The 15,528-nt window shown below is 43.9% G+C and overlaps 1 protein-coding gene across 2 annotated transcripts in view; it reads left to right on the top strand.

The window, feature by feature from the left end:
- Positions 1-2,194: 2,194 nt before the first annotated feature.
- The window catches only part of TBC1D8 (TBC1 domain family member 8), a 47,857-nt gene continuing 34,523 nt past the window's right edge, over positions 2,195-15,528 (top strand). For both annotated transcript variants that reach the window (XM_066176593.1, XM_066176594.1), the window contains exons 1-2: positions 2,195-2,449; positions 15,040-15,150. In XM_066176593.1, the coding sequence (XP_066032690.1) occupies positions 2,323-2,449; positions 15,040-15,150 (238 nt within the window). In that variant the 5' untranslated portion in view covers positions 2,195-2,322. The remainder of the gene's footprint in view (positions 2,450-15,039; positions 15,151-15,528) is intronic.

Here is a 15,528-nt window from a genome sequence, read left to right as displayed (position 1 = left end):
GTTTTGTTTTACTCTGTCATCCTGAATAAATTTTCTCCCATCTTGTCCATCTTCTTTTTGCTTCTCTGAAGCCATTTCTCAGAGATTTTTGGTAATTATTTTCCACCAGTTCTATGTGTTGGAAAAGCTGCTTAAAAAGCATAAGCAATCCCATTTTGATTGAACAGTTGTTGGGCCAGCTTGGATGTGGTTCCAAAGCCCATGGCTCTGAACAAGTACTGTTGGTGGGGTCTAAGAGAAGCCTGTCTCAGGATGTAATTAACAGAGGCAGGTATGCATGACACTGGATCCTCAACTGCTTTAACTCTTTTGCTAACTTTCAAGCTCAAAAGCACCTCAAAGGTAACTCATGTAACAATAGGCAGAAGTTGGGTCAGTGAAGCTCAGGTCTTTATCCTTAATCAAAATTCTTTACTTAGAGGGATCTTTGCTGAAATTAGGTGTGATTTAACCCACAGTGACTGAGGTCTTTAATCTAGAAGAGTGAAGTTTAGCAGCTTGCTTGGTTCTCTTCTAAATTATGTCTCAAATCAGCCTGCCCAAAACCCAAGACTGAATGCAAAAAAAGCCCCCAGACCAATAACTGAAATTAATATTCAAGTATCTGCAAAAGGAAGAAATATTCACCATCTCACTTCACCAAACATTTAAACTTACAATACTTACATGTCTTCAGGATGGTTTTGGGGGCAGGGGAAGTCTCTGAGCTATTTTTATCCTACAAGAGCATTTAAAGTAATTTCTCCTTACGTTCTCATTAATTTTTAATACATTATTATGTGGATGTCCATCTTCTCCTTTTGACAGCCTTAATTTTTATGTCAGACAAGTAATATGCTCAAAGTACTTGCTTGCTATTCTATGTATGGAAGTGAAATTGTTGTTTCATATAGAACACAGATCACTCAGTGTTTACCAGATTGCAGCTGAGTACAGAATTTTGACTGTTAAATGATCCCGCTGGCAACTCGAAAGCAGTCCACATGGGCACCTCCCAATTCCCAGCTAATAATTCCTGCTGGCTGTGCTAAGTAGCACACTGCAGCATTGGTACCTTTCAAAGAGTTGGTACACAACTCATGTAACAATAGGCAGAAGTTGGGAAAGTGAAGCTCAGGTCTTTATCCCTAATCGAAATTCTTTACTTAGAGGGATCTTTGTGAAATTTAGGTGTGATTTAACCCACAGTGTCTGAGGTCTTTAATCTAGAAGAGTGAGGTTTAGCAGCCTGCTAATTCAGTTGTTGTAAAGTAATTATTCAATATTTGCAGTTAACTGGAAAAGGAATGTGACAGAAAGTACAATTGGTCATGTTTTAATCATAGAATAACAGGGTTGTGTTGCAGGGGACCTAAAGTTCTAGTTCCAACCTCCTTCCCACAGGCAGGGACACCTCTTAGCTCACACCCAGAGCTCCATCCAATCTGACCTTGAACACAACCCGTTCTAGTGTCTCACCACCCTCATTAATGACAATCTGTGTAAATAAAAATGTAAAATATAGTTGGTAATCAGAGGATTACCAACATAACGTGCTGCAGCAGTAACCATTTGTGCAGGTTCACAAACGATCCTGCCAACAGCTCAACCGCAAGCAGTGACAGATTATTTCTTAAAATGAGAAAAAAACCCCGAACTGTAAAATTAAGATTCTGACTTTTCCCTTGCGATACGAGGTTTCAAGCACCGGCCTTTAAATATCAAAGCAGCTGCGGGTTCACGCTTTAAGCTTAGACCTAGAAGGAAACAGGAAAGCAGAGACCCCCCCCACTCCCCCACCCTCTCTCCAAGCCCAGGACACCCTTTCCTTCCCGCACTCCTGACGGCTCCGCGGCAGGGACCTGCGGGGCACATGCCGGGGGTGCGGGAACCTGACCCCGCCGCTGTAAAATTTACAGCGGGAGCCGCCCGGCTGCGGTCCCGGCGGCAGGGCATCCTCCAGGACGCCGGGGTACCGCGGCAGCCCCAGTGGGCTCCGTGTGGGGCTCGGGGCGCCACGGGACCCCCGAAAGGGAGATCCTGGGCCTCCCCGCTGCTCCCCCTCCCTCCGGCCAGAGCGCCCCGCCGTCCCCTCCGACGGTGCGGAGCAGCACGGCCCCGCCGCACAAAGCCCCCGGCGACGCGGGCAGGGCGGCCCGTGCCCGGGCTCCTCCCTCGGCCCCTCCCCGGCGGCCGGGCCCGCGCCGAGGGAGCCGGAGCCGGAGCCGGCGCCGCGCAGCCCGCGGGGGGCGATGTGACCCGGGCGGCCGGGGTGCTGTGCGGTGCCGTGCGGGGCGGGCGGGCTCGGAGGGGGGAGAGAGCGGGACTTCGAGCCGGGGGAAGATGTGGCTGAAGCCCGAGGAGGTGCTGCTGAAGAACGCCCTCAAGCTGTGGGTCACGCAGAAGAGCAGCGGCTACTTTATCCTGCAGCGGCGTCGGGGCCACGGAGACGGTGGCGGCCGCTTCACGGGTACCTGGTGGCGCGGGGGTTCGGCGGGGCGCCGGGCCGGGCCGGGCCGGGCCGGGCCGGGCCGGGTCGGGTGGCAGATCCCCCCTGCGTCTGCCCCACGGGAACTTGGCCGCGCCGGGGCACCCGCCGGCGGGTCGGGCTGCGGGAAGCGGGAGCGGCCTCTTTGTTCGGGCCGTGCACGGCTGGCCCGGCTCGGCGGCAGCGCGGGGCGCCGCGGGTCCCCGCCGCGGGCGGTGCGGAGGCAGCCGCCGGCCGGGCGGTGGGGGCCGCCCCGGCTCCCCACGAGTTGCCGGGGGTGCAGCTTCGCGTTTCTGTAGCCTTGAGCACCGCTGAAACCACTTTTATTGTTACTTCCCCGCGCTCCCCTCCCGATGGGTTTCTCAGCGTGACTAAGGGCGGGCGCGGAGCCCCTCAGGAGGCGCGGAGCCGGTGCCCGTGGCCGGAGGATGCAGCTGGGGAGAGCCGCCGGGGGCTGCAGCCCGTGACACTCGGCGGAGGTCCCCGGGGCCGGCGGTGAGAGGTGGAGGGATGCCGGGGGCACCCAGTGGGGTGTGCTACCCGTGTCCCCCCGGAACCGCCCGCGACCTGTGGTTCGCCTCCGCTTTCTATAACGAGAGCTATAGAAGTACGGGACTCCTGGCTTTTGGACGATACACGACGTTGCGGAGCGGGAGTTGTCAATTCAGTGTTGTGGCAAAGTGCATTCTGTCTTATTTTTTGCATTAATTATACTACGGGTTATGGTGGGTGTAGATCCGGCACGTTATATCCATGTGGCACTCCAGATACGTGTAGTGAAGGATATGCACGGAGAAGGATCACACTCTACCCTCGCAACAGTGTGGATCCCTGAATAACTCCGGCGAGAATGATGTGTTAGGCTGCGCTGACGTTGTAGCGTAGGGAATTTGGGCCAAACTTTTGGTTCAAAGACAGCAGCAACTGAATTCAAATAAACAGTGCATTGGAGAATTAATATAGTTTAACAATGCAGTTCTTACTTAAAAGCAAACGAGGCTGTTTTGAATATTAGAAAGTGAGAATTTTTAATGGTAGCGTATATATTTGGAAGAATTGCCAAGTATTTTCAAAATCAGTATTTTCTACAGAGTTTAAGAAGCTGCATTACCATGTTCGGTGTTTATTTTATTACAACCTTTTTTTTTTTCCTGAACTATTGACCTTTGCCATTTGATAATACTGCTTTCTGCATTGCTGCCTTTTTTTTTTTTTTTTTTTAAATGTAAAATCCGAGCTTGTCCTATCTGTCCATAAAGTGCACAATACTGAACTGTGTCTTGGTAGATTGCATGCTATCAATGTATCACTAATGAAATGGAAGTTTTGCCAGCGAGTTAAAATGCTTAACCTCCTATTTTTTTCTGCCCCCCTGTGTGGAAGTCAGGCCGCTCTTTTGTGACAGTAAAGACGATGTGGATTAATTTTCAGAGTTAAAAATAGCCGTTTACAGCTGCTTGGTTTAGGTCCAGGACAATCATGAGGTTCAGTTTCACAAATGTTAATGCCATGTGCCTGAGCTTTTCACTACAGAAATTTGCAAGCTTAAACCAAACAAACTGCTTTTCTCCCTGGTTAAGTTTCAGGTGAATCATTTTGCTGAATCTACAGTGCACAGGCTTGCTCAAATCTCTTTTGGCTGGCAAAGGAAAGCCACTCCTGTCTTGCACATTTTCCAAGGGAACTGTAGGTTCTGACAGCCTCTTAAACCATTTGGAAACATTTGTATTTAAAAGGGCTTAGAAATTTGAGTCCTAAAACCAAAATGCAAGAGTTACGGCGCATTAGATATAGCTGGGGTTAGATAGTGTATTTTTTTTTACAGTTATTACTTGCGGTGAAGGAAAAGGAGATGGGTACTGAGAAACAGCAAGGCTTTGCTGGTAAGTGTTTGCTCTCAGTGCAAAACTTACCTCCTGATTCTTGCTTTACATGACTATAGAGACGCTTATTTAGTACCTGTCTTTTCCAAATTGGCAGAAAGGCAGTAAAGCTCTGTCATATTTCCGATTATGGTCTACCGAGTGGTAAAGCCAAAAGTTAGAAGTTTTTGTTTGTTTTACTGGAGAAGCAAAGCTTAAGTGAGAACAGTATCCAAATCTGTTTTCCCTTTAATACCTCGATCCCTGGCCAGTTGCAGTTACATTTTATGAAAAGGAAGAAGTTTCAAAGATGTGGAGATTCAGTACGTGAGAGCAGGTGCCACAGTAGAAGAGGATCTCACAGCTCCTGCAGGGAGGAGGAGGCTGCATATCCTGAGGCTGTGTTAGACCCATGTAGGATCAGCAGAACAAAACTCTCCGAATATTCGATTTCACACGAGTGTAGAAGGGGCAGCTGACCACCCGTGTCGTAGTTTGCTTTCAGCCGGGTGGAAGGGCGTGGTGCCTGAGTTGCCCTTGTGCATGTTGCCACAGCCTGCTATTTGCACTGAACCTGTGTGAGGACATCTGTTTTATGGCCCAGTTCTCGTCTTTGCCTGCCTTTCTTCTAGGACACTTCTTTGTTCTTACCAGGGCATTTTAACTGTTAGGTAAGAGTAAGTTAGCACAGCTGGAGGGTGTATTTTATGTGGATTTAATGCCTGAAGAATGGACTAAAGATGGTCTCTTGCACAAAAGTGCTTTTTTTTTCCATATCTGTGTTCCTTTGTGTACTGTGTTTTTGTCAGACGCTGAGCAGATGTTTGTAAGTGAGAGACCCTATTTCCTACTGTTATTTAATTTGTGTCCTAGGGCAGTTCCCAAATGCACACTGGGCTTGCAGGCAGAGGGTACAAACAATGATGGGGGTTGTATTTAACTCTTCATTACTTGACCAGTCTCATTCTGGTTTCTGTCTTCCTTAGGGATATGCTTTTTCAAGTAAATGTTTCCCTTGCCACTTTATCTAGATCTTTACTTGACAGCTCTGCTGGATCAGAGGCTCAATAAGGAAATTGAAAATGTTTGGAAATACTTTAAAAATCTGAATGACATTTTTTTAAACTAATAACTAATTTTAAGTTACAGATTTAAAAAATCATTTAGCTCATCAGGCGGTTGATTCTGGGGTTTTCTTTGCCTTAACTGGAGAGCACTGTAGTGATCCCTACAGAAAAGGTTTGTGATGTAGCCACAATTAACAGATCAAAGTTAGCTGGATTTAATACTTGCTGATGTCTTTGGTTCTGAGGTTACATATTAATAAGTTTGGTATGACAGTAGTAAAAAATACTGTCATATGCTTTGTGGTAAATACTGCAAGATGGTTCAGCCTTTAAGTGACTCACTTATTTTTAGGACAGGATGTTGAAACCTTCATGCACCCTCTTCTTTGATTAATTTTCTCCTCTTTGATTAATTTTCTGCATTTTGACAGCAAAACTGCTTGTTCTGGGATGTGTTGGGAAGGATTTCATTATGAGTGCTGGACTGAGAGTGGTCTTTCACTCTTCCCAAGCAGCTAGTGTTGCAGTTTTTGTTTATACAGTACTTCACATTGCACACTCTTAGCATATAAAAACCCATTTAGCAACACTTGTGAATATCTTTCCTTTTATAAATAAGGTTAAATAAGACCTTTAAATGAGCTTTTGTTTCAAGCAGCTTTTTGTATGATCGAGATACAGTGATTTTTTAACTTCTTGATTGAAATAGATCAATGAAAGATTGTTTTGTTCCTGATTTACTCATGTTTTTCATTTCGCTATGATATTTTTCCCTACTCTTCTTCCAGCATCCATTTTCAGCTCAGGGCAATTTCCAAGCTGGATATAGTTATTTGCAATTTGCAGAGGATGAACGTTTAAAAAGGAAATTAATCTATTTTTCAACTCTTACAAAGCTTTACAGTTCACAACTTTAAATATAATAGACTGGCAGAAAGAAGCATTTTCTGTACTTGAATCTAAACCTTATTATTGCTTTAATAAAAATAAATGTGGTGGGCATGGTAAATTCATTTCCAAGTTCCATCTTAGGATTTAATTTTTTCTTTTAAATAAAATCCTTGCAGGGCAATAGCTTTTGAACTCATCTACAAAGTACCTCTTGGCTGTGAATTGAAAATTGACTAGTTTGTGTGATAACACCTTTCTTCCTTGTTTTCCCTTTGCTTGGGTGTTAATTTTTTTTAAGGCATGCCAAGAAATGGTTATTGATAAGCTCTGGAAATTTTTCCTGGAAATTAAAAATTAAAAGATCTTGTGCTGCTCTTTCATACTCTACTGTCCAAACAGTCCTGTAATCATTGTCAATACCTCAGCTTTTAGTGGTGGCCCTGTGCATCTCCCAAGGTCTGAAGTAAATAATTACATAATGGAGTCTATTTCTGGGAAAGGCAACAAGAGGACCACAGTAGATGAAGATTCCTGCAACTCACATGGGGAATTAATTTAGATTGCCCCTCTTCATTACATTGTAGCAAAGGAGCGTCCAAAATACATGAAGACTTGGATTTTTACTAGGAAATGCAAATGAGAATCCCCATAGTATTTTTTACTTTCTGGAGGGGCAAAAGCCAAAACGAGTAGCATATTCATAGAATCATATTAAAAGGTCTATCCCAATGCAGTTTTCAAAAAAGCATTTATTTTTGTTATTAGATATGTTCAGGATACCAAAATAAATTAAGCTCAATCTGAGTGCTAATGAAAAAAAAAACCCACTTTCATTTTAAATTAAGCAGTTTGAGGAGAGGAAGGTGCCACAATACTGATGTTAATAAAGGATACTGGTAATGGTTACTATGAGTATTCATGGTTTTGTTTCCTTAAGGAACAGCTTGCTGAAGCCTTGCACAGGAGGAGAAATATGCATACTTTATTGAAATCTTGGACTCTTGTCAAAACATTATCTAGCCTTGCCCACAACTGGAATTCAGATCGGCAGGTTCTTTTCCCTTTTTTCTCTATTTTACTGTAACATTTTTTTAAGGAGAATGCATACTTACAAGTGCTTTCCCAAGAGAATGGCTTCTCCATTACAGTGTTTGGCCAAGAGGCATGAGCTGGAAGGAAGGAGCAGGGTGCCAGGCTGCTACCTGCAAAGCCAAGCCCCCCAGTTCCTGGCCCCTGAGCCCCTGAGCTGTGTGTGCCACTCTGGCCCCCTCCGCTTGCCTTTCTGGGGTGAGTTTCCTGCTCCTGAGCACTACTGTGGTGCTGAGATGGCTGAGGTGAGATGCAGGTGCTTCTGTTGAAATGTTAGCAGTGTGTTAAGTGCTAAGTGTTAAGGTGAGGAAGTACCAGTGCTTGGATAGGAGGGGCTGGGTTGTGTCTGCATAGGGACTGACCTTGCACCTTGTGCAAGATTAATCCAGTAAACACCTACAGTGGCTTTTTATTTTCATGCTGTGGAGGCCAAATGGCACAGAAAAAGGCAGGAAAATCCTAGAATGATTTGGGCTGGAAGGATCCTAATGACCATCTACTTCCAACCCCCAGCCATGGGCAGAGACTGCTCCCACTAAACCAGGTTGTTCAGAGCCCCATTCAGCCTGGCTATCAACAATTCCAGCATAGGGCATTGACAATTTCTCTGGGCAACCTGTTCTACTGTCACACCACTCTCATAGGAAAAAATGTCTTTCCTATAAAGTAATTGAGCATGTCAGTGGTGGCAGAGTTAATGTAGCACTAGTTTGGTCTATTCAGCATTATTTATAGCATCCACCAAAAAAGAGAGAGACTTTTATATTCCCCCGAGTAGTGGTGCATGTCTGAATAATTTACAGGGCTGCAGCAGCAGCTTGTGTATCCCATCTTCTTGTCCATTTTCAGGTGGAAAACAGTTTCAGGTATTTTTACTTGTAACATGAGAACCGAAGCATTTGGCTCAGCGGCCTTCAGGGCTATAAAAATAGGCTTGGCTTGAACTGGACTGATGGCAGAGGACTGAGATAAGCAGCTGTGAGTGCTTCACCATGGCAGCATGCCCACCTGGGGAAACAGCCCATGGGGAAGTGATGCTGGGGAGAAATAATTGGTGCTCCAGGGTGGGGATGCCATTTCCATCATTCCAGGAGAGACAGTGCATAATTCATCTCACTTCTTCCTCCTGTGTGGTGTCTCCTCCTGCATGTGCTGGTCTGACACAAGCACTCAGCATCACATCCAGGGATATGGGAGTCATGGGGACTATGGGACACCAATTCCCACAGTGAAATGCCCCACATTTCTCCTGTCTACCTTCCCCCCAGAGCACTGGGACCTAGACATCATGATTAAGTAATTTGTTACAATTTGTTTCTACATAACAGATTGAAAAAAGTCCCAATTCAACAGAAACCGATTTGCCCAGTGGCAGTGTTTGATCTGGCAAGGTCTGTGCTACAAGTAAGTAAGGGCTTGGATGCTGGGTGTTTTCCTGGGTGAGTGAATACTTGAAGCATTAGGTCTTCACGTTGAAATCTAATGTTGTCTGTGCTTATCTTTCAGTGTGGTGAGCACTTATCATTTCAAAGGAAACAGAGCCTTCCTCCAACCGTTGGAGGAGTCCTCCTTCATCCTTTTTTTTTATGTACTTACCCAAATAAGTTTTGAAACTCTTTTTTTTTCTGGTGGTAGAAGTGTAATAAATACTTTTGAATGGGTACTGTATTGTATCAAAACCTGTTTATATAATTTTGCAAAATTCAGCAGACAGTGTGGTTGCATTAAGCCGTTGTTTTTAGCAGCTTTGCATCACTGATGGTGTTATTATCCATCAAAAACATGGATTTTAGGATGGCCCAAGTGAAATCAGCAACCTGCTAAACATCTGAGTTCTGAACTTTTAGAGAAATCAATCAAGATGCTATGAAAGATCTAGAGATGTCTCCAAACATTTATGTTGGGGGCCACCACTGACCAACAGCTTCATGGCCACAGCCCTGGGCTGTATCCTACCTTGGTGCAGCTCAAAAACTTCCACCTTAGCCTGTAATGCCCAGGGCCTGGCAGTCTCTAGGTGGGCTGTAAGAGGTGAGGATCGAGGCTGCAGTGGTTGGTCCTCATTACATCTCATCCCTGGGTCTTGCCTTGGGCCACCCATGGGCTTGTGGTCACAAGTTAGGGCTCCTGCATGGTGGGGTGGTTGAGGCCTGATGAGAAGCAGCTTCCCAGTCCCCTCATCCCTCTCTCAGCAAGGACAATGGCCCTAGGGAGAGCTTCTGAGATGCCTTGCAGAGCCAAGCAAGCAATCTGTGCTATTTGGTGCCTGTCCCAGGAATGCCCTTGTGTCAGGCTGAGCTTATCCCAGTTAGTGTGAAAATCAGCTTTCTGTTCCAGCTGGAGCACAGGGAAGGCAGGGGGTAGGGAACAGGTACATCCACGTGTCCCTCCCTGTGTTCTCCCTGGTGTGGGCTGTTCCTTCAGCCAGTTTGCTTGCCTCCTCTAGCATGGCTAATTGCTGCCCGCCATGGCTCTTCTGAGACTCTAATTGTTTGCTAATCATTGCTGGATGGAGTAAGCTATGTGGAGAAGTGTAATTAGGATTCAGGGTATGAAGTGCTTTTCTGCCTCAAAGAGCCAAAATTAATTCTGCTTTATTGAAGCTGTTAGTTCAATTTCACTGTCCTTAAAAAATCATCTTTATTTTTATGATCATCTGAATTGTTTGATTTGTTCTTTTCTCCCAATTCACATGCCTAAACAGCTTAGAGTGATTCTAGCAGCTATTAACTCTCCTTGTAAAACTGCAGCCACTGGGAAGCAACCTGTACTGTCAGCTCCTTCCACTTCCTGGCAGAGCTTTCTCCTTTCCAGTAAAAGTACAGCTTTTTTCAGACAACTGGGCTTATTTTTCTTTCTGCCCCCAGCTTTCTCTGGTGGAGGCAGATGTAGTAAGCAGCAGTGAGCTCTCAAGGCTGAATTCGCAGGCATGCTTTTCACTTCATGGTTTTGCCCTGGAGCAATGCTGGGCATTGTAACTGTGACTGTCATTGTAAATACCCCAATTTGGTGGTTTTGTCTCACAAAAATAACCTAGTCTGACAAAAAAAGGGTGTGAGTACTTAAAACATGGCTTTGGCGTGATATGAGTGAGTGTAGCCACCAAGTGCTCTTTTTTCCATGTCCCTGCAGATCAGCCACTGCAGTCCCTAGAGACTGTGTGGTGCCATAATTTTCTTGACTTTGAAGGTGCTGGGTGTCTGCAGCGGAGCCAAACCTCAGCTTTGGAGTCACTGAGCATCTTGGCAGTCTGCTTTGGGTCCTTGTATGGTGGTGGTCCTGTGCCTGTTTTTTTGGCTAGATTTGGTGGGTGCTCTTAAGTCAGGCATTGTTGCACATCTGTCCAGCTGAGCTGGTCCCAGGTGCATTGGAAATCTCAAGTGGTTTTTTTTTTTTTTTTTTTTTTTTCAAAGTAGACTTAGGAGAAGTGGAACGACAGTTTTGTCTCTGCTTCAGATTTCTGTAGCAGTCGGTTTGTTTGTACAGTGACTAAAGGAGTTCCCTAGGATGCTGGAGACACAGGCTGGGGTCTGTCTTCTCTGTCACCCCTTTGACTTTGGTAGAGAGGGTGTAAATACTTGATTTGGAAAGTTCAGGGCTGTGTGGGAACAGGGGTCTCTGTGCATCTGACATGGTGTTCCCCAGATTTTAAAAGTGCCATCAGAATTTCTTACTGACCAATTGCAGGTACCGCATGTAATTGCCGCTTTGGACTACACTGGCTGTCATTCCCCACTTTGTAGTGGATGGATGAGTTCATGTTAGTCAAAAGATCCTGGCTGTGGTGACTGAATGTGTTACTTAAAAACCAAGTCGAACTGAAAGGGTAGCAACACTGAGTGCTGTGACACCACAGGCTTCCTTGTCACTTAGATTTAAATCTTTCTTTTCTTCTCCCCTCCCCTCTTCCCCCTGTGCTCCCCTCCCTCAAAAAAAAAAAAAAAAAAAGAAACAACCAACAAACCCCTTCCCCCCCCCAAAAAAAACCCAACCAAAAAACAGTGGCAGCTTTGGCCTTTTCACTTTTTGTTTTACTTTTTGGGAGACAAGAAGTTGGTGAAGTGGTTCATTAAAGGGGAAGAGCTACTCTGAATTTTAAGTTCCTCCCAAAAATCTTGTCTCATATAGGGTAAAAAGAAAAAAAAAAAAAAGGGAGTTTTGGGAAGAAAACCAGGGTAGCAGTTCTCTTTTCCTCTTCTGCTTCTCTTACCTTTTCATTTTTTGCTGTCCTGAAGTATAAGTTGTTTCACTGTTGTGTGTGATGTGGAAGAGGTCTGCATCACCCTGACTGAAAGCAAGATGATGCATCAATATGTGAGCCAGAGGCTCCTAATGTAATTTATCTTGCTAGCCAGATACCTGTCTGCTTTTTAAACAGATTCTGTTTTATAAGAGACCCTTCCCTGGAACCAACTGTTTGGACATGTTATGAGAAAGGTGTTTGCTCACAAGCTGGGTATTTTTCAAAGCAGGTTTCAGAATCAGTGTACTGATGTTTGTTTCTTCACTCAGGGAGCTTTAGGTTGGTTGTTTTTCAACGTTATGATGCAAAAGTTACCCCAAAGAATTATGAGGCAACTTACACTGGAAAATTTTTGCCTCTAGTTTTTGTAATTTTCTTATTTGCTTTTGTAATTTTCTTGCTACCACAGTTTCAACTAAATTATCATATTGGCCAGGGTGTATATATTAGTGTTGAATCCTTTTCATGCTTCTGCAAATGCACTCTTACTAATCTCTTTTCCCTGTTCTGTACCTCTCTAAGTTTCTCATCCAAAAAATAAAGGAGCCCCAAACGTGGGGATGGGACCCACTCTTTGTGCTTGCTCAACTTTAGCAGTACTTGCTCTTATTTTCCTTTGCTGCCCTTATGTCCCCCGTGCAGCAACCTCACTGCAGCCTCTCCTAGCAGAGGTGGGACAGGACAGGACAGGACTCCCTCTCAGCCGCAGTGGTGGCTCAGAGTGATTTATGTGTGGGGTTGCTATTCCCTTGCAAAGCCCTTGTAGAGGGGCCAGGCCACCTGGACTTTATTCTGGCAGGTATCCTGATGGCCACATGCTTTTTCTTCTCTTTTCATCTAAGTTCTGGCTCCTCTTTGACATCCTGAGTTAACATTTTAGCTATGGGTAGCTTCGAAAAGGGAGGTGATTATTTCTTTGTACAGTTGAAGGAGGAATGGGTTTCTTTTTAATAGTTTGTAAGCAAAATGGAAATTGTAAGCAGAAGTCAACAGTGAGAAGAGGAATTGGGTTTTCTGGTCTGTTGTTCAGGAAGAGAAAAAGGAATTAATTTTGAACAGGCTAAGAATTAGTAAAGCAAAACTTTGAAACTACTTCTGTGCTTTCCCAGGTTTTTTCATGGTTTCTGAAAGGAAAAAAAAAAAAGGTATTTCACAAATCAGATGTTCATTAAGCATTCTCTAGGGATTTTGGTAGCACTTGCTGTTAGTTGACTTTTTTCTATGATTTTGGTGAAACGAAAAATAATTCTTTCTCCTAGGCCTATCATCAGGGGAAAACATGCACAGCACAGAAATTTCTTATTTTTCTTTTGTGTGGTGTCTCAATTCTTCCAAAATTTGAAAGTTAAACTCTATTTTTGTTCTCTGCATTGTTTGATGCTCTCTTACTGGCTTTAATCCAACTGTTTTGAAGACTGCACACTAAAGTTTTCTACACAGTTTTCTGTGAGCACAGTTAATTTGCTACCTTTTATACTAGGATGAGTTTTTATGCTTTGTTCTTGTAGTTACAGGAGAGCATGTAGCGATTTCAGATCTTATACATGTCATCAGTCTGCAAATTCAGATCTCCATTTTAAATAGATGGGTGTAATATCTGGTCACATATTTAAGTGAGAAACTAACTGCTGTTGAAGAATGTTTCGCTGTACAGTTTTAAGATACATTGTGTCCAACTTCTGCTTGGCTTTGAAAGCATCCTCGATGTTGTCTGCATATGCAAGGAGGAAGTATTTAATGTAATTTTCTTTCCTCTCAGGTTATTACGGCTCTTCCATGTGAGCTTCTTAGAGCTTCTAGACCAGAAAGTGATTGAAATGCTGTTTGGTTGTGTTATACTCAAATTAATTAGCTGTCATTTGCTATCCAAGTGAGAAGGCAATTAGGACTTTGTAGGTCTCCACTATTTCCATTAATCACTTGGGTGATGGACTGGAGAATGCCATATTTAAAACAGCATGTGGTGCCAAAGGCTGGCAAACATTTTGGAGATGGAGATTAGTTCCTTTTGTGTTGGGTTAATGGTGAAGAAAAAAAAATACAACAGGTTGAAAAAGTTACATGTGCAAAGCAAAAAAGAAGTATTGCAGAAAACTTCCTCAATGCTCTAGGGATAAAACAAGCATGGTAAAGCTGTTCCTCACTTTCTGCCATCCCTCTTCTTAGGAGATTGTGTCTCTGCAGGATGCACAGGAAAATTGAGTATAAAGCTGCCCTGAATTGCTGTTTGTAAGCACCATAAACCAATTCTGAATTACTTTAATATGCCAGCTTGAATATGCAAATCATGGCATTGAGATAACTTTTTCATGGATAGCTTGGTTTTGCCTGCTCAGGGGAATGGGTAGCAAGAAACTCCAGGAACTCCAGGTGTCCTCCAGACTGGAAGGTCCTTCTTGGGGTCAGCAATTGCTGCAGCTCTTCAAAATAAGTTTGTTGAAATCAAGTGCTGATTTACAGTGGGATACTGCTGCAAGCTTTCTTGGATACAGTGGTTGGTACATATCCAAGATCCAGGAGGTGATCTTCCATTCTGCTCGTGGCTGAGACTTCAGTAGCTGTGAGCATCAGGTCCAGTTGAGAGTGTCATGCTTAAAGATAAGCTGGAGAGATTCCACTGTAAGTTCGAGAACAGTGAGCTGTTTGAAAAACATGACCCATAAGGAAGAGATGAGGTGATTTGAGTTTCTTTAGAAAAAGGGAAATCATTAAAGGCTGAGAAACCACGATGTTACTTTTTCATTATGTTGAACATTATTATCAGAAGTGCAGGTGGCCAATTACTCTGCATGTTCCAGGGAGCAAGATTAATTTCCAGCAAAAAAGTTTAAGATTGTGGTAACTGACTTGTTTGTTTGGGGTTAGGTTTTTTGTTTGGGTTTTTGTTTGGTTTTGTTTTGTGTTTTGGTTGGTCGGTTTTTGTTTGGCTTTTTGCTGGTTTGGTTTGTTTTTTGGTTTTTTTGGGGGGTGGGGTTGGTTTTTTGCTTTTTTTTGTGAGAATATTTAATGAAAATAGTGGAAAAAGCTACCTGGGGAAGTTGTTATATCTTGATTGTTGCAGGTTTTGAAGAACAGGTTAGACAAACACCACTTACAGCACAGGTTTATTTATCCAACTCCAGAGCAGGGCTGGAACAGTAACTTCTTAAGATGCCCTCAGGTCTTTCCACTTCAGTTCTGTGGTTATATACATATATATGAGGCAAAACCAGAAATGCAGAGAATTCTGTATGCTTTTGATCTTCTAATCTGGTTTGCCTTTTGCATTCTGAGCACCTGTAAATCACAGCATAAAACTGGCAAATAATCGTTATCGGTATATTCTGTATTTTAATTTTATGGCTTTAAATGTGAAACAACTTGCAGGCTACAGTAGTGAAAACTGGCATTAATCCTCTTTTCCCCCTTTGTTCTTTGCAGGTCGCTTGGTTGGTGCCCTGGATGCCGTGTTAGACTCTAATGCACGCGTTGCTCCTTTTCGAATTTTACTCCAAGTTCCAGGCTCACAGGTTTACTCTGCCATTGCATGTGGTGAGTTATTGAATGGATCAGAAGTTTACTGGGCCATAGCTATTGGTGAGTCACAGACAGAAAATCCCAAACCATTTCTGAGCATGGTCAGTGTCTGCATGTCCAGGAAGCTCAAGGTAACCCCAGCTAGTTGTGTGCGTGTGAAAAGCTTGTTTAACAACCAAATTAACCTCTGGTTAAAATCACTGAAAAAGTGTTACCTAGGAACATTAAGTTTCAATGCAAAACTTGTTTAGCTGAGGGTGGTTTGCTGTATTAATTTTCTCTGTTGCAAAGTAGTGTGGTTCTGTTCCTATGCATATCTTTTCTTACAGTAGTAGTAGTCCCTTACAGCAAGAAGCACCTTAGTCTAGGCTTTCACCATCCTAGTCTTTCACT

The sequence above is a fragment of the Chamaea fasciata genome, unplaced genomic scaffold, assembly GCF_029207755.1.
Source record: "Chamaea fasciata isolate MVZ Bird 193981 ecotype frontalis unplaced genomic scaffold, bChaFas1.0.hap1 SCAF_2, whole genome shotgun sequence".
Taxonomy (NCBI): domain Eukaryota; kingdom Metazoa; phylum Chordata; class Aves; order Passeriformes; family Sylviidae; genus Chamaea; species Chamaea fasciata.
The sequence above is the reverse complement of the archived record's forward strand: the minus strand, read 5'-3'. Positions and strand labels throughout refer to the sequence as shown.